The following is a 26,696-nucleotide window of genomic DNA, read 5'->3' on the forward strand; positions in this document are numbered from 1 at the left end:
ACCACCATGGTCAGCAAACAGATCTGGCATGAAAGGTCAGCTGACAAAGACTTGCTAGGACACACCAACCTGATGGTGCCTCAACATCTTTTTTTTTTTTTGGTTATACTTGCTTATTGATAGTTAAGATGCTAATTTATTATTTTTATTTTAAAATATATTATTTTTTAGAAACGAAATGGAAAGTAAGACTTGAATTGCTTAACTTGCAGCAGTTGGCAACTCTTGCAGCCTAATTTTTTTTAAAAAATGTATTCTCTCAAGTCTGTAATTTTTCATTTATTTATTCCATTGATTACTGCTCTGTTGGTGGCTCTTGTGGGTAAAATTCTATACATGTGCTCTTCAGTTGGGAGAAGCATATAGGCACATTTAAAATATTCTCCTTGGTGAATATACATGTTCAGTTGCCATTATGTAATATACATACAGTATGTAAGCATTTGCATCATAGTAAAGGCAAAGCATCTGTTAGGACCATTTTCCTAATTCCCATATAGGGTCCTATTCAGTTCACTTAATTTTATCAGAACAAAGTAAATGCTTTTGGAATACAGTATTATGGAGATGACTCTTCACCTATCACCATTCCGTTTAAAATGGTTCTTCCTACATGTCTACAAAGAATAATAGACCAATATTTATATATATTTTTTTCACTATGTTCTTAACAGAGAACAGTGAGAACACCAAGATTCAGATTCCTTTATTTTATTGTTACTTAAACTAAAAGAACTGGTTGTAAGTTTGAGCCTAGGGCTTTGACTGTGAAATTTAACCAAAAGGAAGCGGCAACCAAGAAATACATTGATTTGTGACATTTAATTATGTGTGGAAGAGGGACTTTTATAAGTATGTTTCTAACTACGATAATGACAAAATGTTGACATGGCATTGCATTGTCATAATAGAAGCTCTGCCTTTTCATACTTGTGTCACAAAGGCACACACAAGTATATAAGGGGTGAAGTTTGTGCCATGGTGCATGTTTTGTCATTTGTACCCCTTCCTGTGTCTATAGGCGTCTATTGGGTCTCCACTAGTAATGATTATTAATAGTATTTTTTAAACTGATAGGCTAGAGATATGGGAACAACTGTTGATTTTGTTTTGACTTTAAGCCTCAAAGCAGATGTGAACAATTTTGGGAAGTGGGAGCAGCCACACTGACACACTCCATTAACTCTTTTGGCAGCTGCTGAAGTCAGCACATATACACATTCCCTCTTTCATATATATATATGAATGATGACAATGACAAGCTTGGTGTCTTATGTTGTAGATATACCCTCCAACCATCTGTTGATACCCTTATCAGGCAGAGAAAATAAGGTGTATACTCATTGCTTCTGGCAGGCTGCTGGGCCAATGTTACACATTCTGTAGCCAACTTTTGTTTAGCAGGAGCTTTGATCCTTATACCACAATCTTTGGGGCAACTTTCCCTTGTATCAACCCAGGGTCCCTTGCTATTTATAAAGCCAAGATGATCTATCCCCTCCCCATTTCCAATTCTGACAACAAGATCCCAAGTGGGAGGCTTGTCCGCATCTCCAGTCTCATTGGCTTGAAATGGGCAAGTCTGTGCAAGACATGCTCAGTTAATCATTAGTTGATTTTTCTTCCTTTAAATGCATCTGACAAACTTGTCTAACAAAGGCTACTATCTTACAAGCAGCTCACCAACAACCACTGCACCTCCCTTCGCTAGTCTCAATGCCAAGAGACCAGCAATGTAAAAAAAAATCCCATGCAATTCCATAAAACAGCAACTGGTGCAAACCCACACAGTACTCTGGAGGAGTGACATTAGGATGCAACAGGGGAGAGCTGCACTTTGACATTTGGAGTCCTTCAGGCTCTCTGAGCTTGGTTGTTTGCTTGCAGACATTTCATTACCCAACTAGGTAACATCATCAGTGCTAGCAAGTGTGGGGTTTGCTCCCTGTTTATATACAGTAGCTTCCCCTGCCAATGTTGGTGGAGGTATGGTTTTTTCTTTGGCAGTCCCTTGATTAGGGTATTGTTTTCTCCTTGTTTGCCTGGTGTTAATCCCTGATTATATGGGTGTTGGCTGCTAGAGAGGATGTGTTCTGGTCTTTTTGTTTCCTTCTTAGCTTTTTGAATATGTGTAAATATGGTTTATTTCTATGTGTCTACTGATGGCTGATCTGTCTGAATGCCAAGCTTCCAGGAATTCCCTAAGATTTTTGGATTTGGTTTGATCTAGGATGCTCAGTTTCCCAGTTGAAATTGGGTTTGCTTTTCATTGTGTCTTCTGACTGCCAGTTGGTATTCATGGATGCGCTCTGCTAGTCTTCTGTCTGTCCTACATAGTGACTGTTACAGTCCTTACACAATACCCTAATCAAGGAACTACCAAGGAGAAAACCACACCCCCACCAACACTGGCAGGGCAAGCTATTGTATATAAATAGGGAGCAAACATCACTAGCACAGATGATGTTACCTAGTTGGGTAATGAAACATCTGCAAGCAAACAACCAAGCTTAAGAGAGTGCCAAGGATGCCACAGTTCAATCCTGAGCTACATATATTCTCTTCTATGGGGACTTTGACTTCTGTTAGATTCCTCACAAAGCAGGTTTGCAGCTGGATCTTTCTTGTCTTTACCTCCCTCTTTAAAGGCTATGTGCAAAGCAAAAATAAATTTAATAATAAATAAAATAAATAAATAAAAATAAAATAAAATAAAATCAAGAGTAAAAGCCTGCTATCCTACCCACTGACAAAGCTGGGAGATACTGCCACTTGCATATGACAGTTAATAATTATAAAGACATATCCTTTTTTCCAGTCTTTAAATACATGTTTAAGACTGAAGATTCTGGGCAAACAGGAAGACTTTCAACAAATCTTATGGTAGCATTACACCAATATCACACTTCCAAAATTTCTGCCTGTTTAAACAATTTCTTTTAGCTAGAATTTAGAATTATTTGGATTACTTTATTTTAAACCAACAACACTTTTTTCAATATTTCATCTTAAAACAAAGTTTCAGATGTATGCCTTGTATCATTTTGGAAGCCAACTAAGTAATACTTTTCTTCTTCTATTCATCAGAACATTATGTTGACTGAACTGAAACTAACATGTACACTCATGACCAATCTTGCCTAAAACCTTATTCAGGAAGGTATAAAACTGCATTTGTAATGCCATAGATAAGATTGTTCAAGAGCTTTCATTTTGAAGTTGCTATTTTTAGAGATTTATCTTTCTAGATGCAACACATTCGACAAGCAAAGCAGAATAATACCTCTCTCCCAAGGACATTTGAAGGCAAAGATAACATTAAATATGCAGAAAAAGATCCATTTTTAACCTGGCCCTCCTCTCCCCTCCTCTACTGGTATAGAATTGTTGGAGCAGAGAAAATCTCAGATAGTGTGGTATCTTAGTACTGCCTTCTCTAATTTTAAAGTGTGTTTGCATCAACATAGGGTTGTTTGTTTAAGAATAAACACCTATTATATTTTGGATAGTGCAAATTAAACTGTCAAGGTAAGATTTAAAGATATAGTCTTTAAAATAGCACCAAGAGATATTTCAAAACTGTCAGTGATAGGTTTTATTAGGACCACAACCTTGCTATGCTCAGTAATTTCTAAACAAATTACTGTAGGCTTAATTGTAGGAGGACTAATACATTAGCTCCTTATATTTAAAAAATATAGGAGTCATGATTACTATGCTAAACATATCTAGAGTGGGATATATATATGTTATTTATATATATATAATTCTTAGAGATTGTGAATATAGACAAATTTAGGGACTTTATAGTCACTTCTAGACAAGACTTGATTGTAATTCAAGCAATCAAGGTGGTTGTTTTTTTTTTTCCCCCCTACGCTACCCGACACTTGCCAAAGTAAAGATGGGCTACATTCACAGAGCCCACGGAGGACTGTTCTTCACTAATGACTTATACCATCTTCATGACATCACCCAGCCATCACTGAAGTGGTATAAAACCTGTTCTTCGTTAGTTATTTTGGCACAGTGATAGTTGTGTGACTGTAGAAGATACTCACAGTTGCTAGTGGGCAAATGACATTAGCCTGCTTACTGGCTTAATCACATTTTCTGGGTTCCTGAGAATCCAGACCCTATATTATGTTACCAACAAACATAGCCTGAGGAATACGGTGTTCAATATGTGATGATTTCTAACTTATTTCTTGTTAGATGTGTGGGAATTTGAAATAATGTGTGTTTTACTTAATTTTAAATATGTCTCAACCATTTCATACAATATTGTATTTCGTATACTGCAACTCCTGGGAAAGTGATGTGGGAGGCTATCTTGAAAAGGCAAAGTATAACCTTTTGTGTCTGAAATTTCTCTCCTATATAATTCAGTCTACCATTTGAAAATTTCCTACACCTTCCAAAATACCTTATTCCCTTCTTCATTTTTGTTTGTTTGCTTTTTACTGTGGAGTTAAATGTATTGGAATAGGCCTGCGGAGACCCATGTTCAAATCTGTCTTATATCAGAGAAGCTATGTGGCTTTGGGCTAATCACTGCTCTCAGCCCAACCTACTCCACAGGGTTATTGCTGTAAGGAAAATTGGAGCAAGTACACTGACATGAACTTTTAGAGAAAAAGTAGGATATAAAGCTTACAAATGTGTAAATAGATTCAAAAAATCAATAAATGCCAAATAAAGCAGCCATAGCCATATAAAAGGTGCTGTAAATCCAGTTTTCTCTCCATCCAGAGGAAATTACCTGATGTTATAAGCCCTATTTGAACAGTCATGAATATTCAGTGCATAACCCTACTGCCAAAATCATCATAATAATACCAACTGCTTCAGGCACCCATGTGTTGAGTGTAAATATTTGCAGCACAGAAACTTATTCATCATTAGCTTTCATTTGAGCCACAATCCTGCATCATAACAATTTTAGCTCCCATGCAAGCCAACCCAATTTGGCTTTTGCATCTGTTCTCGTTAAATGTACACATCTGCAGCATCTGATCTAATTTGGCTGATATTCATGGGGAGTTATTCCGAGTACTCCCATGTTCAGCATTTCTCATAATGAAAATGGGAACAGGGCTACAGTGGAAGGATTATGTGCACTTATATGCTCAGTAGGAACAGTATAAGAAGGTTAAAATTTCTGTGGGCTCTCAGAAATACAGCTGTTATGGCACGGCTACTCCATCTGTGGCATTCATTCTTCATGACCACTATTCTAAGCAAATTCCATTGGTTTTTAGAAGCCAAAACAATCTTTTTCTTTAGCTCTTAATAGCGTTTAATGTAACTGACTGATTCAGCTGCTGTCTTAATCACTAATCTCTTATCTAAGATTACGTTCCTCTTGATACTCTTATTTTAAATGTTTTAACCTGAAATAAATTATCACTGAAAGCATGAAAAGACATTAACAGAATAAATTTGGGCTAGAATTTTGTGATGCATTTTTTCAACTAAAGCCACTGGCAATAGAATTAATAAAGGACTAACTGATAATTCTTAATCCTGTACATAAGCTTCCTTTTAACATTTTCATTCTTATTCATCTTGGCATTTTGCAGCATTCTCCTAAGCCCTTCAGTGATTTGAAAGGAAGCTTTAGAGAGAATTGCTAATTATACATTATGCAATGCAGAAAAACATATCCCTTTAGCCACAATTAGCATACAATGCAGATGCATGCATATTTCATACATATACTGATTGGTTAGATCACATGGTTCATGGTTATTTTGCTTCCTCCCAGACTCAGTAATACTAAAACAAAGGAGAAACTGTTTCATAGCTTCAGACATGGGGAAGAAATAACTCGGATGAACAAAGTATTTCCTTCTTAAGTTGTACTCAATGGAAAAGAATAACTAATATTGTCTCTAACTTTGCACCCCCCATCTACATTCCCATCAATACTACCTCTCACAGTAATGCTGTGCTATGCCTTCTGTTTATTTCATGCATTTCATGAATGCTAGGAAAGGAAAGCAGAGGAATTAATGACTAACAGCCTTAGGTTCACTGTTCTTGTCTTCACCATTCCCAAACAGACGGACTTGGGTTGAAACTCTGCAATTACAAAGACCAGATTCAGTGAGTAAGATAAGAGAATAAGCATAACAATCCCCACTTAACATATATGATAAAAGTATCACTTAAAATTATTTTACAATAATTACCAGTAACACTACCTAAGCAAGCCATGTATTATAGATTGGATTGGCCCTTGAAGATCTGCTGGGAGTGCTTATGCCCACAGTGTTTGGGAGCCTGGTTTACAAGCTCTTTATGCCCATTTTTTTCCATAGCACAATCATGCTTCTTTAATAGAATGCCAGAGCACTGTTGAGCTGAGTGTGGTATGCTATATTGTCAGCATAATCTTCCTCAGAATTCATAGGATATAAGATGAATGAGGTACATCAGTTCAATACAAAGAAGCTAATAACTTCAGCAATTGTAGTTTTCTCTGAAAATAGTCATTACCTTACAATTACAGGTATTTATTAAAATAAAAAGGTTATACATCTTGACATATTTGAAATCACCCAGTAAACAGTCAAGGAAAAGCAGTAAAAGATGCAGAGGTAATGCATACATTTAGGGCCTATGCCAATGTGAGGCACTCTTGAGCAACTGCTTGAGGCGTAACATTTTGCATTGCCTGTCTTATTTAGTTCTGTAGTCCTGAAAAGAGCATTTGATAGCTGAGCAGTTTCCACAATAGCCTGAAGTTATTTGATTTTAGAGGCATTGTGGGAAATCATGTTTGACCCAACCACCCAACACCACTGGAATTACTGCCGTCAGCTGTGTTTACAAAAGGGCAATTTGGATGCAGCCATTCACCATGTTCTTCAAGGCAATTTAAAAAATACCCATAACATCTGGAGACAACACAGAGCATAAACATTTGTGAATAGATTCAACTCTGTCAAACTTGATGTCTGATGCAATTAAAAAACTGGGTATGCTGATGAGATTCAAACTGAATTCATCCATGATTCATTTCTAAGTATTTTCTCTACAAGAGTCTCTGTTTAAATGACTGATGCAATATCTTCTATAAGAACAGAAAATGTGTAGAAAAAGGATTATAGCTCTAGTAATTTCAAAAATTATACTTGTTTGGTTACTCAAAATATGATGAAATAAGCCTCTTTCAGGTCATTAAGAAAAAAAAGATTGCTAAAATTATTCTTCAGACATTATAAAAATGGCCTGGCTCGCCAAGGTTTCTGTGTAAATGTTTGAACAGACATACTGTAATATTCAAAATCTCCAAATATGCATGCAAAGGAGGATTTCTGGCTAATGCCAAATGGGATATAATTGTAAATATAATCAATTTTCTAGTAATGTTGGCGTCACCCAATTGTATCAGAAATTGTATTTCTTTCTGTTCATAGATGTTTGATTCCTTTTGTATCTATTTCCATCACAAGTTTTTAAAATGTGTGAAAACGTTCTATAAAACAATTTTCATCTTATTTATCAGGCACTGTTGCAGTGACTTCTTCTCTATAGAATATTTGGAAAGCATGTCTGGATAAACAGCCCTTGCTTTTAAATTATGACTATACCATAGTTTCTCCTCGGTACTGATAAATACATTATAGCTAAATCTACTTCGGTTGTGTATTATATTATTATTATAAGCTTTCTCCTTACTTTAAAATGTATATATAGAAGATGTAGTTACTGCTTATCTATTATCAACAACTTTATCCTTTGAAATGTATTATATTTTATAAGCCATTAATGAGAATCATTAGTCTTGTAACAGTTTATTTTATTCCTTATATAATTGTTTTTAAAACATGAAACAGAAAATAAAACCTTTATTTAGAAATTACAAATTGTATTTACTGGCAAGTGCAAATAAAGTTTATAAAGAAATCCTATTCCTTCTGTTAGCTTAAGGTTTAAAATAAATATTCTATTACTTATACATTTAGCTACCATAAAGGAATAGTATTATCAGAAAAACTAAAACGAACAGAAAATGTACTACAGCTGCAATATAACACATGTCAATTATTTCATAGTAAAGGGACACATTTCACAAAGCAATAAAGCGGTATTAAAATATTCTCAAACTCCATACTCCGCAAATTAGTTTTATAAGCATAGCTAGATAAAACCCAACTCAGTGAATTGGCTTTATAGGCCCAAATGGATTTAAAATGCAAAACCTTATTGTTAGCTTTGAGTCACAACTTACTTTTCCACTGCACTGTGGTGACCTCCTAACATTATCTAGCTCAAAAAAAGCACAAAAGCTAGAGAAGTTGTATATGTAAATATAATATTTAAGGTATTTAATATTAAGATATGGCTCACAGGACATTATATCTAAAATGCAAATATTATAATATTTATTTTCTACTAGGCGCCTTATTTTAACAATGAAAAAAAAAATATCAAAAGCTAAGAAATCATAGATGCTTACATGTCACACTTAATAACACTTTAAACTTCAGTAATATTATTTACAATATCCCTATGCTATTTCTGAATTCTGTATAATGACCCAAGATAAATATTATTCCTGGATTTCTGAAAAAGCATTGAAGAAGATCTACATGTTTGACTGGATATAGGCCTCTTATTTTTCTTCACTGAAACATACTTCTCTTCCTTAGGAGGAGGCACAGGAATTGGTTTCCAAGGTATGGGGTTGTAAAAGGCTGGAGCTGGATAGGCATTTCCATCTGGATATGCTGAAATGTTTAGAAAGCAACACAGTTAAGAACTAGTATGTATGCTAAACTTTATCTTCAAACTGAAGAAAATAATGAATTATAAATTATTTGATACTAAGACATGATAACTTGAAGATTTAAAGAGCTTTTCTTGACTGTATTATTTTGCATAAAATTGCACTTTAAAAAAAAAGTCTTATTTACCTAAAGCCATTAATACTCCTTTCAGCACTAGTCTATAAGTTGCACAATTCCTTTCCAATATTAATCAGGATTTACTTTCATGGCAGCAGCACTTATAATATGTACACACATTTTTATATTGTTTAGCAAACAAGAAACCATCATATCTTCTTCAGCTGCATCTGTCCTTTCTCTGAGATTTTGTAATATATCTCCACCCCTAGCCTGGTTGGTCCCAGGCAATCCACTAATCATTTAATTGATAGGCTGCATGATACTATCTAGTGTTCTTCACTGGAATGAGAAAGAAACCTCTACGGTTCCCTTTTTCTTCTTAGACCAGGAGGATAAAAAAATGTTTTCACTGGCAACAGCAATACAATGACATATTTTAATCTACTTTCAACAAGGAAGCAAAGCTTTCTATAACTGTAGGCATATGTTATTGTATGATCCTATCTTGGTACGGCTGTGGAGTTGTAGTATTCATGTATATGCAAAGTATATGCTGGGAAATGATTTGTGTGCATATATATGAATGCTGAAGTCAAGGATATATTTGTGTGTGAAAATGTATGTAAGTATGGTATGGGTACATATGAGGTCACCTGTTTGCAGTTAAGTGTGCCCTGAAGGCCTGCCTTGGCATTTAATGCATCTTCACATCCAAAACATTTACCACCTAGCTCATTAACATTTTAAAGAAAACTTCTGAAAATCAACATTTCTATACAAGTTGAGGAGCTATTGTGCTATAGTTGACTAGTTACTGATACAAACTTGCAAGTTTCCCATTAACATAGGCATAGCCAGCTGATGCTGGGCGGGGCTTGTTTTTAGAATTGTGCAGCCATTCTTTGAACATCCTCTCTGATTTTTCCTTTTTCTCCTGTAATTCAGCTTCCCGTAGCTTTTCCTTGTCCTGCAAAAGGAAAGGTAACAGGTATGTAACAAAGTCTAAATACAAAGTGCCTTCTACTAGCAACTTGCAAAAATTTCCTTCACCAAGGCAATTGACTGCTCTAGGAACAATCTGATTATAGTTACATTTTTAAGTCATGCTGACCTGAACTGGATATTTAAGCACATGTTTAATTCTCACATTGAAATTAAAAAGGTTTAAAGGTGTTTGTAACAGAATATACTATAGTGAGCTTAAATCTTCCAGACCAGATCTAAATTCAGCAATACATTTACAATTTAATCATTATTCTGAGTATATCAATACACAGGATCTACCTTCTAGCTGGTGGGACAAAGGCAGCAGTATGCTGAGGTAATCTTTAGATTAGAGATGCTGGCTTGCATAACATGTGAGCAAGCTTAGGATAGAATTGGGCTTAGTTGGTCTATGACGTGCTAGCAAAATCTGCCAAAACCTATCAGTATTTTGTCCTTACATACTAGCAGGGAATCCTGTGTGTGCCATGGGTGTAACTTACCCTAACAACCCAGTCTACCTTTTCTTTTTCTTATTAAAAATTGATTAACTCACTTTTGTTTTTATCTTGGTTTGTTTTCTATTATAAGCTACCCAGAGCTGCACTGTTCAAGTTGGGCAGCCATATACTTTTTATAGATAAACAAAGTTTTGTGAAAGCCTCAGTGGAGGTTAATATTCATGGCTGCATGTATTGATGATGAGCATGGCATATGAAATACTGCAATTTGGAATGTAAGAAGAATATAAAGTAAAAAGCATAACTTAATGAATGGAATTTTTAAAAACATGATACTGTGTTTGCAAAAATAACAGAATAGGGAAGGAAAAGCTAAGTCTAAAAGAAGGTGGTCTGATCTTCTGGAGTAGAGTTGATGAATACATGAATCCTTGCAAAAAATCCTTGTTTCTTCCATGACCACGCACTACCTTATGTTCTTTAAACTTCTCATCCCTTTCTGAGTAATTCAACTCCACCCAGCTATAATCTTTTTGGTCTTTTCACCAATTTGTCTGAGAGGGAATAGCATAATGAATGTGTGTACATGTATATAAAATTATTATTTCAGCTACTCTTTTACTTAACTGGTTAGTCATTTTACTCACATTAGTTATTGGCCACACTGTAACAGATATTTCAGGACAAAATATACAATAACAATTTAAAATTCAGTAATAAATGAATATAGCGTAAAAAGACCTCAAAGGCAACTCATATTAGAAAGCCTAGATTAACATGTATATAAAACCCCTTCTCGGTGCTAAAATGATACTGACAAATATGCAAAATGAATTGTTGTGGGAAAAATATTCTACAAGTGTTACGTCATCACTGAAAACATCCTTTCCCCATACCTCACAACTGTGGAGAGAGGAGATTTTTATGTGCTTCAGTCTTAGGTTTGAAAAGAGATTAAAAGCCAAAGTCAGGAGTGTAAATTGGGTTCAGTGAACATGATGTATATAAAGAGGGGGTTGTAAGAAGAATATGACATAACAGGGATATGGGACCCAATATCCAGATATTTCTCTTGCTCCTTACAAGTGCCTCACCTGTCCTATGTTTTAAAAGATTCCTGAAATGGGAAGCTGGTATATTTCAAAGTAAATTGAATACTCTAACATTTTTATTTATAGGTCTCATAGGCATTCTTAAAAAATAGCTTTAACATACTTCGGAAATATTCCCCTGCTCAGAAAAAAATTAAAAGTAAACTGGTTGGTAGACAGCAGCCTCACCTATTTGTTTTGTGGTAGTTCCCCCTCCCCCCCAAAAAACTACTGTGACCACAATAGCAGCTTTTTGTGAAAAGGCAAGCTGCCCAATGGCATACTGCATATCACAACATTTCAAACCACCCAAAAGTTTGCTTCTTCCAGCTATATATCTCTGCAACTTGGATACAACTCGGTAAAACCAGTGTATAAATCACTGTACCCTTGTGTATTCTTCCGAACTACATACCACTCTACCAATATCAATATTTACAGAGTGTATCTTCAAAATTTAGGAATAATAATTGATCAGAATTGTTACAACTGAGCAAAAAAATATATCTGTTTTTAAAAATCCTGCTATTTTTATGTAACTGCTGGTAACAATTGAATTATGTAGGGTAGCTGGAAAATGAACAGATGCAACTCATTAAATCTAACTGTATTTGTTCCTTATTCCATGCATGGCTGGATTTGTAGGATGTGGATTATCTACACACACACACACACACACACACATTTATCACTCATTACTTCTGTTGCAAAGTCAGCCAGATAGCAATTTTGCACAAATATGAGAAGAGATCATGCACTATGTTAGCAGTATCTGCATGTTGCAAGAAAAAAATGACTAATATTATTGAGATAAAGGCACCACAAGTTACGCCAAATGGTAAAGCCTAAGAAACAAGATCCAATTGTCATTAGCCAGTATGAACAGGAAGAAACGCATTCATTTTTTTTATGTTAATAACTTACATCAAAAAAGAAAGTTCAGCTATAGGTTCTCTTCAAATAAAAGTTAAGTTAAACTTACTTTTTCTTCTTTCTTTTTTTGAAGATCTTCAGTGTTCTTTTTCTTCAACCATTCCTGATACATTACTTTTGCTCTTTCCTTTGACTGTACTCTCTCAAGCTCTTTCATTGCTTTTTCTCTCATTTCTCTTTTGAGCTTACGCTGTCTTTCTTTCTTTTCCTGCAGACAGTATTAATTATTTTAGAAAATATTATTAGTCAGAAAAAAATATATGTTCTTGATGTCTTAGGTATTCAATAATGCAAACTGAAGATGGCTCTGCAAAAAGTGGAGCTGATGATTGCTGCTAAGAACAAAGAGCTGACAAGTATATCAGCTTCTTTAACCCTCTCTAGAGAAAGAGCAGATGCCAGATTGTCCACATTGTGCTCCATATGGTTGCTTCTCATGAGAAGACTGCAAGGCAGTGGTCTCCGGAGGGTGGGAGAACCGGGAGACGAGGGAATTTTCATTCTTGCTCCAGCCAGAGTCAGAGCCTTCAAAGGACACTAAGCACTTCCTTTGCTAACCACTTTAGGAAATTGCCTATTAATTGCTTTAAAGAAGTTAGATACCTTCAAAATGAAAAGGTTGGAAACACCAGGTGAGTGCCTTCAATCCTTAATATAAGAAAATGAAACTATATCTTTATAAGCTTTAAGAATTTAAAATAATCAGCAAAAAGCAAGACAAGGTTTTGGCTATAGAAAGTTTTAAACGGATTAAGGGCTCAGTAAATGTTGGAATATTTAACTTTGAATATTAAGACTTAGAAATTAATTTTAAAGAATAAATGCATTTTTGTGGGAAAGAAAAATTATTTTCGATATTGGAGACATAACAAGATAAGCAATTTAAAATAGTGTTCAAAGATATTTTTGAGGAATTGCACCAGGACCTTGAATCAACAATATCAGCTATATTGTGTGTTCTTATGTACAGTTTGTTCCCAGAAGAAGCTATTACAGAAAAAAAGATTTGCAACAAACCTTATCTGACATGATTGTGGAGAACAAAGTGAACAAGAATTTGCCATTGAATATACCAAAAAAAAAAAAAAATTGGATGAGGCTTTAAAAATTAAGAAGGAAATAAAAATGCCAATCCCAGAAAGCAGTTGAAATAATTTCTTCTTGCTGGACTTACAAAAGATGCTTGTTAAAGTTCTGAAGAAATTCGAGACAAGGATCAATAATCATTTGAATGGATTAAAGAGCAAGATTGTTTTATGCAAAAGGAAGGAACATAGTTGGCTTATTTGATCAGGGTTAAAATGGGACATGTTATTTTGGGTTGTTCTTTCTGGGCTTGTTGACATCTGGACTGGAAAAACGTGCACTAGATTTGCTTACAGTTAAGAGTTGAGATATGGAATGATGAGTTTTATATTTGTTAACTAATGTTATTATCTTGAGGCTCTGTTTGGACTTTTTGCTGATACCTGGATTGGAAAAGATGTTTATTGAACTTGCCTATAGTTAAGAGATGAGTTACTGGATGAAGAGTTTTATATCTGTTAATTAAGAGGAGGTGAAGAGATAGTGAAACTGTTTATACTTGTCATGATGAGGGTGGTTTTTTTCTTTTTTTTTCTTTCTTGCACCTTTTACTCTCTTTATTTTTCTTTTTTGTTTGTATTATCTTTTACTATTATGGTTAAAACTTTTAATAACTCTTCAAAAAAAGAAACAAGCACTCAAACCATTTTAAAGATTCTACCATAACAAATAATGGGAACTCAAAACAAATCCCCATACCCAGTAGTCCACGCTATATCAATCTGCAGCAAGATTGCCCTAAATGATGACTCTTTTAAACAAAGGAGAACATTAAATTTGCACTTGAAGTAATTAAAACATGGTATTTGCAACACAACAACATTACTATGCTAAGCAAAAACAACTGCCACTGGATTGATTTCAATACAACTCATGTGAAACAGAAGATAATAACAACAATAGTTTCAGCCACAGGCTTCTGAGAGGCTTGTTCCTAATTGACATGTATATATATTTTTTGGATTATTAACCTGGTCTGTTGACATCAGACCAAAACAGCCTATGTATGAGGTAAACTGCCTCTAAAGTAAAACACCAAGCAGCAGCAGCACCACATATTTTTTACTTTCCAAAACATCAACTTTGCACATATGAACATGCCAAAACTAGCACATAGTTTGTGTTTTGTATTTAGCAAGAGCAGCCTGAAACCTCAGTTAACAAAACTGATTTTTCCATTTGTCTACCTACAGTGCCTCCACAGAAAGAAAATACAGCAACACACAGGCAGCAAACAACAAAATTACAATGTAACAGTGAGAAGAACTTTATTTCTTTATTTTATTAAATTTCCCCAAAATAAATAATTTAAAAATGCTGTATATTTACCTAAAACAGTTTACTAGATACATAGCAATTTTTTCTTTTTTATTGTTAAATTTGCATTTGGAATTTTAGCCTGGCTGCCAAATCCCCTCTGGACCATGCCATTCTGGGGTGGTCCAGCAGGTTCTGGAAGGTAATTCTGTGAACCAGAAGTGAATGGACATGTCCCAGGAATGATTGAGCCCTAAAACAGATCTGTTTTATCTGGAATGTCATGTCTGGGACACCTCAAACTGCACCTATTTTAAAGGATTTACTTCCACAAACTGCTAAGCTACCCCAAGGATAGCATGATCTGGAAAAGAGCTGGCATTTTACACATCTGTAATAAGTTAATTGATGGTTTTGGAGTCTTTCTGGGTATAATATATATTGGTCTAAATCTCAGAGTATGCCTTCAGGGACTTCTAAACTGTCCATATCAGCTTTTTATGGACAACTTCTATGGGCCATTCTCAAAGCTCAAAATGAGTTATTATCAGATAAAACAAAAAGTAAAATTTGATCCTATAATCATGCTAAATTATTATAATGGGGAAATTTGAGAAAAGCAAGGCAGCCTTTTTGTTGGACAACCTGGGTAGAATGTGGAATGTAGACTCAACAGATGAATTTTTATGTCTGATGTATTATTTGAGAAATTGCAATATTAGTATCTTTTGCTGAAACCTAAATGTTAGCTGGTAGTCCTAAGTACCACAAAACGTCCTATGATAGTAGAAAAATTCATATGTTCTTAATGACATAAGACTATTACAGCTATTTATAAAGTGTTGATAAAATAATTAGATGTTAAAGATAACACTAAGTTAAGGAACTGGAATAGTCATGAATTAATATAAATGAATAGAATATCATTTTGGCATTCTATGTCACATTTTTATATATTTAAAATACAATTAATTCAACAAAATATTATCTCACACCGATGGAAAACTATGTGAGACATTAGGAAGAAACTAGTGTGTTCAGCTAATTACTGGAGATATAATGCTCAAAATGCAATGCTATTTCATTAGATGTGTTCACATGCTATAATGGCTCCTGTTTTGATAACAGTTATTTCATATATTAATTTTATTTTGCAAGACTTACTAATTTTTTATAGATATATACTATGCTGAGTTGTATATTCATGGTTTATAAACTGATAGGGAGGACTACAGTAATGAATACTGCATTTTTATGATTACAAACCACCTGATACTACAAGGCTGGAAGGACATTCATTCTCTGTCAATTATATAACGCTCTGTAGAACTCACCTTCCTAAATCTGAGGAAGGATTTTACTGCTAAGAATTCCATTTAGAGGATTATTGATACATTTCAGAAGTTTATTAATTTTTTTACTGTAACCCAACAGACTTAAAAGTTAATAATTTAATTATAAAATATGACATCTGGAGAAAAATCAGTAGGTATTATGTAGCATTTTTCTCTAAAAACAGAACATTTTGAATTATTTAATATTACTCTTTAGAATACATAAAATGTTCAAGACATGGTGTTTGCTCCCCACCTCACCCATTGATTTCTAATATATGTGCAATAAGAATACACTAATATAAGATAATTAGAGTAGCAGGTCATTTCAGGTTTTGTACACTGAGGATAAGCAATACAATGTAATGCAAAAGCAAAATGCACTTGTGATCCAACAGAGGCAACAACCATTCTCACAAAAGTAAAGAATTCTGTGCTTTCTTTGTGGAGTCTTTCTTGTTAACATTTGAAGCAATTAATCTGGTTTGTTTCTCTCTTTCTAGCTGTTTGACACTACTGAGGAGACTAAGTTAAACACATTAATAGCCTCTGTGGTTCCTTCTATTTTCAATTTTCTTTTTGCCTGTTTCTCATATACTAGTAAAAATTAAGAAATAAAAAAAATTCTTACTGCTCAGCAACTTATGTCTGTAACAAATGTAAACATAGCTATTTAACAGAAAATTCAATTAGTAATTTTGAAATTTTCTGAATAATCTAAATGTTTACATCACTTACTTGTTAATTTGATGAGCAAAGCATATTATGTGGAATAGAATTTATGCTCCTAAATCAACAAAATGATTTAGGCACTAAAAATAAGTATTACATTTAAAAAAATTCATCCTAAATCCTAAAAATCTGTTATTCCTATTATAACTTCTAAATTCTGGTAATTTTACACCATGGGTTATCACAATAGATCAATTCCATCATATAGTTTGAATAAATGTATGTTCCAGATAACTAGAGGAAAGCTGGCCTATTTTTAAGTGATATCCAATATCTAGTGCGTGTTTCCCAACTTTGCAACTTCTACATGTCCCAGAATTCTTAGCAATGGCCAAATTGGTTGGGGCATTCTGCGGGCTGAAACTCCACTCATCTGGAAATTGCTTAGACTAGGAAACACTGATATACAGTGAAGAGTATTCTGAACTAGTTGCAAGTGTATAAAAAATTTAATCCAAATCATTTTTATTTGGTTATGAGCTATGTAAATTATGTTTAAGTCTCATCTCTGTTCCTACCTAAAACTCAAAGCAACAGATAACAGAATTTAAACAACCTTTAACATTACATTAGCAGAAAGCAAGTATTCTTAAGAGAACAGTTAAAAAAAAAAAAAAAAAAACCACAGGAATTTCTATTTAACCATTAGGAATTTACTTCATTTGTGGCACAGAAGCTGAGCAAGCTGCTAAAGAAGGTCCCTCTTCTTCAATCACTCCATTCCATTCTATTTCCTGTTTCCTTCTTTCTATCTCAGCTCTAGCCTGCTATATCAAATAATATGCTTTTCATTATACAAGAATAATTTAATAAAAAAGAAAAGGGAGAGGAAAGGACAACCCTTAAGAATGAAATCCTATCTAGAAAAAAGTCCTCACAATACCAAATGGGACTTAATTCTGAGAATACACATATATGGTGGCTGGTGTGAGTCTTCCAGGCTGTGTGGCCGTGTTCTGGAAGTTTTGTTTCCTAACGTTTCGCCAGCACCTGTGTGGGTATTGGGGGGGTGGGGGGGTTGGGTTACTGAGTGGCTGCTTGTTTTGGTGTCAGCCAAACCCCCCCACCCCACCCCTTCAGATCTCTATAAATACCCACAAAAGGGTCACATCACCCTGGGCACAGAGAGAACTGCTCCTGTCTGTGCTCCTGCACTCTGAAGATGCCGGTCACAGGTGCTGGCGAAACGTTAGGAAACAAAACTTCCAGAACACGGCCACACAGCCCGGAAGACCCACACCAGCCATCGTATGCCGGCCGTGAAAGCCTTCGACAATACAATACACATATATGTTTGTCTACTGTTAATTAATTGATCTTAATTACTGTTATTAACAGAATAAGAGAGGTCATGTTTTCACCCTATGAGGAATGAAAACATTAACTCCTGCTGAATTACTAAAATAAAATCTAACTAAAAATCTCCAGTGGTTTTTAACAGGTTGGTAACTAAAATATTATGTTGGTCCACATTAAAACAGATACTAATTGCCAAGTCACAAATGTAAAATACAACTGAAAGAAAAAAGTTCTTCACCCTTTTCACCTCTTCATTTTTTCTCTGGACCCACTCCTTGTGTTTCTCTTCAGCAATTAATCTTTTTCTTTCTCGTTCTTGCTTTTCCTTTGTTTCCTCCATTTGGTGATTCATTTCCTGTTAAAAGAGATGGAAATTATTCTTTGCTTCTTGATTGCTTTGCATAAAGTACAGCCAAGTTGGATCCAAATACAGTTCTCACTGCAAAGTACATAACATATTCATTTTATAGTAAGAAAGTAATAGCTTCCAGAAATCTCTTTTTGCTACAAGATGTTTTGTTATGGTGTGTGTGTTATGGTGTCTGTGTTTAATTTATCATAAAGTTTTCTCTGATGAATAACAAGTGTACAGTTGTGTAAGAGGATGCATGAATGAAAAGAGTTAATGAGTGTCTTCAATACCTTGTCCTTCTAAACCTATAATTTAAGCTTGTCTTGGTGAAAGCAATAAATATTGAAGTCAGTCATTTCTAGATAATATCCACAGGCTGAAATTCATGTTTTGAGGCACATGTCCAAATGCTTTTTCTCTTCAGAACACCTGGACTTTCTATGAAGTTCCATTCTCCTAGATACCCAAAAATGTACTCAGTAGGAAAAGATTAACCTCATTTTCTTGTCAGAAGGCAGGGCTAAACTTTTGCAAACTGTGGAAATGCCCTGACCTTTCTTCTCAGTCATCCCACTGACTTAAGCTGCAAAATACAATGTGTGCATACACATACTGAACATGAGGTGAGCCATAGCCCTCAATGCCAAACATACTACCTTTAGTGTATTGTCGAAGGCTTTCACGGCCGGCATACTCTGAAGATGCCGGTCACAGGTGCTGGCGAAACGTTAGGAAACAAGACTTCAAGACCACGGCCACACAGCCCAGAAGACCCACACCAGCCATACTACCTTTAGTTCTGACTGATGGGGAGCAAGGACTCATATTGGCATCAATGCCCCCTATTGAGATAGATGAACTCTCCTCGAAATTCTATCAGAAACCTGTTTGTGCAGGCACTGAATAGTCAGATCAAACTCCTGATTGCTTCTTCTTTCAAGAAGAGCACAACAAATCACCAGGATAAGTATAGATAAGGTTCCCACAGATACTCAGGTATCTGACCACTGCTGCCATTACCTTTGTGAACACTGTGGATGCTGATGTTTGATCAACTGGAAGGGCCTTGAATTGAAACTTCTTTCTGTAAGCAAACCTGCAAAATCTACAGTGTTCCAGGTCCCTATTGTGAAAGCCTCAACTTATGGGACCTTGGAGGCATGCCTTCTCTGCTGTGATGTCTGCCCTGTGGAAGAGCCTCCCTGATGAGATTTGGATGACCCTGGCTCTGTTAGCTTTTCTGAAGACTTTAAAAAACTTACTCTTTCTTCAGGCCTTAGGGCCAGGATATTATTACTCCAATCTGTGTTTGGTTTGCCTGACTGAGTTTTTGTTGGACATTTGCAAGATCTACACCTTTAACAGTATTAACTATAGAGATTGTTTTTGGCTGTGAACTATTAGAAACAGGTGGCAAACTCTGTATAAGAGAAGTATCCTTCCTCTTACTTGTTTTGCTGCTTTCCTGATTTTACCTTTTTAGGCTCACTACTTATTCCTTGCTGTCTGGTATATTTATATTATTTATATTCTTTGTTGTCACTTTTGTATTGTTGAAGATATATTTTATATTTAAGTTTTCCTTCTGTATATTTTAAATAGTATAAAGGTTGATATTTATATATCTTGTCTCCTGTTAATCTCATTACCCCACAGTGTTTACCTGGTATCTTTGTTTTTGCATTGTTTTTATGTAAGGTGTTATGCTTGTTCACCACCCAGAGTTGACTGCAATATGGGTGGCCACATAAATAAGTTGTTGTTGCTGTTGTTAATCTCCTGCTCAAGTTCCCTGTGTGGAGGGATGCAAGATTCTGCATGCCCATTCCACTAATCTAATATTTCTGCTCTTTCCCATATTCCTGCTCAGGATATGTGAATGAGGCATGCATGCATAATGTCCAACACATGTACACTAGTGAAATGGAAATTATTTAGTGATATCATAAACTTTGTACAATTACTGGCTATATTAACAGACTATATTCAAACATTATGACCTAATGAAGATCTCACTGAGGCAGACACTGATTGGGTTTCATAATACATTGAGTCATAATGTAATTGGTTTTTGCTTAGCATATTGTGTGAACCCAGCCCTTAAGATTTGTAAACATGATTTATGGCTTACTGCAATGTTTGATCTCACCAACTGTAGCTTAGTTCATATAGCATTTTTAACAAAATCAAAGAAAACATATGAACCACAATACCCTCATTTCTTTACCGACAATGGTTTGGACTTAGGGAAGATTATTGCTTGAGCTTAGGCCAAACTGTCTTGCTAAAGACTACTCAGTATGTTTTATAATGAACTGAATATTTAAAGCAACATTTTTTTGCCAAAAAATCCTGTTTGTTTTCTTCTGTGACTAGAATTAGAAATTGGCAAACTGCAGGAGGGTTTACACTAAGTAGATAAAATAATAGTTATGACAATAAATCCCTTCCCCAGTCATACAAAAATCACTGATTAGTTAAAAATGTCCATGAGCACAGATGGTGTTGAGATGACATAATCATCGTGAAATGCAGGTAGTGGAAACAATATTGAGAATAAAATGAATTGTATTATCTCCAAAAATCAAGTGGGACCGTTCTGAATATTACTAGAGAATAAGGTAAATTCATAAGCAAAAAGGGTACTAATACAAAACTTTTCAGAAATAAATTGAATTTTGAAAGGGATAAAAGCTCAACATATACCTCAGTCATGTAATAAGCTTCAATTTATCACAACATATATCAGCCGTAACATACTTTTACTTCTCATGCAAAGGGTTGCATTTAAAGTTTCATTTGTGTCAAAATGCAGCTTTGTTAGTTAATAAAGCAGCATGTCTTGGTTCAACCAATCATATCTCAGTGATAAAAGATATGAATAACCTCAAACAAGTAGTATCTTCACAGCAGAAATAAATAAGTCAGGAGCTAAACTGATAACCAATTAGTGTGGAGGGAACTAGCATGATATACCTTTTTTTCTCTTTCCCAAAGTAAAGTTGAAGATATGGGGTTATGTCATAATGGGATACAAATGTATTGTTGAAATCCTAAATTCAGTTTAATGACAATAACAAAGCATAGCATATCCATGTCTTAAAGCCAATCATCTCTTATCCTGGATCATATACTTTGGCTTGCCTGTGAATAGCACACATTCTTTCATGCATTAAAGCTTAAATACCGATGTAGGTAACCATTAAAAAAATAAAATAAAAGCATTAATTACACAAAAAATATTTTAAATTTAAATGATTATGAGGGAGTTGGATAAGTAAAATGTAGGCACCGGCTTCAATCAAGCATAAAATACAACAGAGCAAAATATGCACAATAAGCAAGTGAATCAAGACACAGTCAGCAAATAAAAAGCAAAACAAATATAAAGTCACTAAAATATAAAGAACAATCTGTCTTTAAAAAAAGGGGGAATATGCATTTTGATGCCTGACAGTCTGTTAACTACAAAGAAAATAAGCTATGTATTCACCTCCAGAGCTTTTGTTTGTAAACGAGCACGTAGTTCTCGCTCTTTGCAAAGGAACCATTCTTCCCATGGTGAGAGATTAGTATGAACAGGCGACTGATTTTTTTTATTTGTATTTTTAATTTGTTCCGTACTGTGAATTGACAAACAAGAAATTAGATGCAGTAGTGCTTGTGAATACCATTTTAAAACAAATCTTTGTTTTCAAATAAAACAAAAGTAATATCGTAAACAATTCTTTAGAATATTAGTATAATTATAGGACTGTATACAAAGATCTGATTGCTTATGAGCAGGTTTCTCTCCCTCCAACATTCACCATGCAATCCTACAAATCTGCTTTGAAGGATGAAGACTCTGGAAATAGATTTGAGTGGTACACAGGGAGGAAGAGTGAGAAATCCTATTGAATGAGCGGAAGTTGGTGTAACCTTAGTAGATTTCATCCAATGTTATACAGACTTCCACTCATACAGCAGGATTTCTCTTTCCTCTTCCCTATGTGTATAGAAATATATAGTTTCTAAATAAATAGTTAATAAATTCAGTTAAAATGAAAATGCTTTCCTCCAATAAACTATTTCAGTGTATACTGGTCACAGAAGTTATGGCTTTTCTGAATTGCATTAATATACTGTAAACTATAATTTAGAATATAGTCAATGCACACATAGAATACTCAAATATATGCCAAAGAATATCAGAAGTCCAAGCCCATGTATTTCAGGATTATAGATTTTTCATGAATAATTAAAGTGGGTGGAAGGGAGGAGTGATATAACCTGTTAAATTCATGATTTGATCTAAATACGTATTTTCAATATATGTGAAAATGATTGCTAGGTCCCTAAATTCAATTTTAGTTAAAATAATATATATTATTATAAAAAATAATCAGGATATTTGATCTATAACTTACTAAACAGGTCTTTATGATATAGTAAAATGAGCTCTGATCTTATCATGTCACATTGTTTGCTAGTCTTGAATATGTAATAATTACCATAGTTCCCTGGATTTTTTGAAACAGCCACAATATTCAGATGTATGCTTTTGCTTTTTAAAGATGCCACAACATATGCATTAAGTTAATTAAAGTCTACATTTAATAGTTTATTAAAGGAATATCCAGTGAAGCAAATTGTTCAAGGATAAAGTGTTTCAGAGCACATAACATAGCTATCTTGCTAAAGTAAAACATATCTGAGTTTTCTCAGTGTATGGATAAGAGACCTACTGAATATCATGATAGAAGTTGGGACTTAATGGTAGATAAATATTAATTAGCAGCATATGATGTCAACACATGATGGCTACTGAAGCAGTATTTTAATTTGAGGAATATACTGAAGATCATAAAATTATTACATTACTATGACACCATGACACTATTTCAAATGAGGCAGCCTTGTGTTAGAATACCAACATTTGTTTCCCTAAATCATTAAAAAAGTATAATAGTTATCAGTTTAGGGTGGGGAGAGGAAGAAGAGTGAAGTTTCTGTCCATCTTTTTTTTGGTTGGGAAATTAGTTAAAAATGCTATACAGAGCTTGTTTTTAAATAAATGAGTTTAGATGAATGATGTTAATGAGTAACTATAATTCATCAAATACATTAAAAATAAATTAAAAATGATAAAAAAAATAATATATAGTTAAATATAATGTAATTCAAGTACATTTATTTTTCTATTTCTTTTTAATACACATACATTTGCTACAAGCATTAGGAATATATATCAAGCTCTCTCCTCTTATAGTAAAGATAAGTATTGTCAAATATTACTATTTTAGGCAACTGTTTCTTCAGCCTTCCCAACCTGCTCCCTTTCAGAGGCCCATTGGCCAAACTATCCAGGAATTCTTGGAGGTGCAGTCTCAATACAACTGTACAGTATCAGTTTAAGGAAAGTGGTCCATATCCCAGGACTATTATTTTTGCAGTTTAGCTCTGGTTACTCAACAGCTTTGTTTTCCTTACCTTTATAACCCTGCTTGTTTAATCTAAGCACTGTCTTTATAATAGTATTTATTTAATCCAGGCTCATTTGATTTACTAAAAGCCCAAACATGGATATTTAACAAGTAACTAAAATGGACAAAATTATCTTTATAAAACTATTTACTTTCAATGTTATGCAAACCACTCATGCAATGTTATCTGCTTTTGTTCAATCCCAATTTATGTATCGCAGTCTAGTATGGAGGATACTCAATCCTCCAGACCAATTTTCAAAAAACCTAATGTGTGTACCTTTCTTGGATGTGAAGGACATGCATATAACATTTTTGACATTTCCTAAAATACTTAGTAATCGCTAAGCCTTTTTTCAATTATCATTTACTGGTATGACCATTTTAACGTTCTAACTTGACACATCTTCTCTATAGAAAAGGAATATACAACGAAATAGAAATATATTTCTAGGGAAGAAGTTTGATTTCCAAGCTTTATTTACCTGAAAGATGTACATATTCAGTCCAATATGGCCCTATGCAGTATATAAAGTAGAAACCATTTTTTTCTAGAAATTAATATCTAATCTCTGTGTAAAATAGTGAAGATTAGTCTTGGGGGCAAATATGCCACAAACAAAGCCAAGCTATTTAAGAATATTATGATGCACTTTGGAGTATAATACATGCTACTTCCAGTGCTTTGGTGTACCTTTGCTTACACTTTATTAGGGCAACAATAAACAGCAACACTGCACAAGAGAGAAGAACCAAGGGAAAATTTAGCAGCTTTGCAGACTTTTAGGCCTTTGCCAGTAGTGATACAACTCCTCGTTGCAGTTTGTGGCACTTAGGACATCTGGATAAACAAGATGCTTTCCACAAATATTAAACATAATTATCTGGTCACAGGCTGCACTTGGATTTTATCATATTTAATAATTGTATTTTATGCTGTATTTATGTTTTTATTGGTTTTAAATTGTTGGTTGTGAACCGTCCAGAGTCCCTCCTTGTGGGGGAGTTGGGCGGTGATATAAATTTGGTTTATAAATAAATAAATAAATCCCAGTGGCTTCCAAAGTACTTGGGCCCCCAACGGCTTAACCAGAAACTGCCTAATAAAAGTAGAAAGTTGCACTGTGGGTGACACATTACCTATCGTGTTTCATCTTCTGAGGGATGCTCGACCCCCTGCTAGTTGGTGTTGTGTCTCCCTCTTGCCCCTCGTGGTGGAAATCTGATAACTCTGGATGGAAACTTTCAGAGATCAGGGAGAAAGTGGAAGACTTCCCGGCCCCCTCGTCGTCAGAGCTAGCAGGGGAGGAATAGACTGTCTCCCGCCTGCTTCTGGGGGGCTCGGAAGTAGGCATGATGGTAACTGGGACCTGCGAAGAAAGACCGAGAGAATGGAGCGCGAGGTCTTCCCGGCCCCCCCTTCCCCGCCTCTCCGCTTCGAATAACGCTCGACTCTCCTCGCCCTACTTATGGCTACCTCCTCAACCCCTCTCGCCTCGACCTCCGGGGCTCGCCCTTTATCCGTCAACAGCCCAGCCTCCGCGCCTTCCCTTCCCCCAACAACGACTCTAAAGACGCTGGCCCACCCCGGTACCTGAGGCCGCCGCTTCTAAACCCGCAGCGCCTACTCCGCTCCCAGTCGTCCCTGCGGCCCAGCTGACCCCACCAATCAGCAGGCGCAACGGATGTCATGGCAACGGAGACGCCTCCTGCCAGCTATCAGGAGCCCGCCTAGAGCGTCCCCGTCCCCGCTCCGCTTTCGCAGCGGGTGGACCAGGCTCTCTTCTTTTGTACCCCTCCCACCACCAAGCCTTAATTTAACCCTTCCTTCCCTGGGTGTCTCAGAGCCCTTTGATACATGTTCAGTACTCAGAATTGCACGTGGGGCTGTATAATCCTCCCGGCCCTTCTCTCGCCCTCCAGTTATCTCTGGCTGAGTTATTTCAACAATGCGCCGCCTCCGTCACTATTGCAGGCGAATCTTCATTTCACTACCGGGTGTCAAGCTGGCGGGAGTGCTTTGCGCGACCTGCCCAACCTTAGCCAAAGGGCTTAGGTTCTCAGCGAGGCTGGGGCTTGGAATGTGGAAACAATGGCGTTCGAGCGCTGCTGCACGTGCATCTCTCTCAGGTTCTGAATTAAAAAGTCCGCGTCAGCCCCGCCTCCCGTTCACCTATCGGTACGGGGCTAAAAAGAATTGTTTTGCTAGAGAAATTCTCTGCTAGCATAAGGCAAGCGGCCGCAGCTATTGTACCTCCAGCCTCTCCAACTTTAGGAGATTAAGAGCTCCCTTATACAGGTTTCGAAAATCTGGACGATTACTCGATAGCACTCTTCGCTGTCTTCTAGAGGTCGTCTGAATCTTTTTGCAGTACATATATGGTAGCCCTGGTCTTCTGTCATTATGGAAGCAGTTTTTGTACGTTTCTTAAATAGGACTGCAGCAGCTTCCTTGTTAGGGATGCCTCTTTCAGCCAGATGTTACGCCTGCTTATGCAACAATCCTCAAGCGTGAAGACACTTTGGAACTACTCCATTGGTTCCTCACCATCGAGACAGCCAAGTTCTCAATTTGTGGTTGGATCATGGTTTTGGATTATTGTAGCAGCCTGTTTGCTGGCTTACTGGAAGCCTTCCTTTGCCCTTCATTTTTTGTTTTTAGACTTTTTTATCCCTTCATTATTTTTATACATAACTCAAGGTAGCAAACATACCTAATACTCCTTCCACCTGTATTTTCCCTACAACCACCACCCTGTGAGGTTAGCTGGGCTGAGAGTGACTGGCCTACAGTCACCCAGAGGGCTTTTGTGCCTAAGGCAGGACTAAAACCCAGTCTCCTGC

The 26,696-nt window shown here is 35.7% G+C and overlaps 1 protein-coding gene across 3 annotated transcripts; it reads right to left on the reverse strand.

The window, feature by feature from the left end:
• Positions 1-2,023: 2,023 nt before the first annotated feature.
• CCDC34 (coiled-coil domain containing 34) lies at positions 2,024-25,600 on the reverse strand. Of its 3 annotated transcripts, XM_007434573.4 has the most exons (8): positions 25,447-25,600; positions 24,993-25,222; positions 21,881-22,010; positions 18,274-18,390; positions 12,377-12,535; positions 9,684-9,825; positions 8,648-8,738; positions 2,024-6,084 (listed from the first exon to the last, which is right to left on the reverse strand). In XM_007434573.4, exons 2-8 carry the CDS (start codon positions 25,205-25,207, stop codon positions 6,012-6,014), a joined length of 927 nt encoding a protein of 308 aa, XP_007434635.1. In that variant the 5' UTR covers positions 25,208-25,222; positions 25,447-25,600; the 3' UTR covers positions 2,024-6,011. The 3 variants fall into 3 exon arrangements, with proteins under 3 accessions (XP_007434635.1, XP_007434634.1, XP_007434633.1); XM_007434572.3 differs by lacking the exon at positions 2,024-6,084 and having other exon boundaries at positions 7,773-8,738; positions 18,283-18,390; XM_007434571.3 differs by lacking the exon at positions 2,024-6,084 and having other exon boundaries at positions 7,774-8,738.
• Between the last annotated feature and the right edge of the window lie 1,096 nt (positions 25,601-26,696).

Source organism: Python bivittatus, unplaced genomic scaffold, assembly GCF_059951505.1.
Source record: "Python bivittatus isolate LINGU-HERP-01145 unplaced genomic scaffold, Pbiv_v1 ctg000480_np1212, whole genome shotgun sequence".
Lineage (NCBI taxonomy): Eukaryota > Metazoa > Chordata > Lepidosauria > Squamata > Pythonidae > Python > Python bivittatus.

Bases quoted from the DNA above. Each gene is read 5' to 3' on its own strand.
- CCDC34 (XM_007434571.3), bottom strand. From the start codon at position 25,207: ATGCCTACTTCCGAGCCCCCCAGAAGCAGGCGGGAGACAGTCTATTCC. The intron at 22,011-24,992 runs GTAATGTGTCAC...GTCAATTCACAG, and splicing joins CAGAAGATGAAACACGATAG to TACGGAACAAATTAAAAATA. The intron at 9,826-12,376 runs GTAAGTTTAACT...TTCCTTTTGCAG, and splicing joins AAAAAAAGAAAGAAGAAAAA to GACAAGGAAAAGCTACGGGA.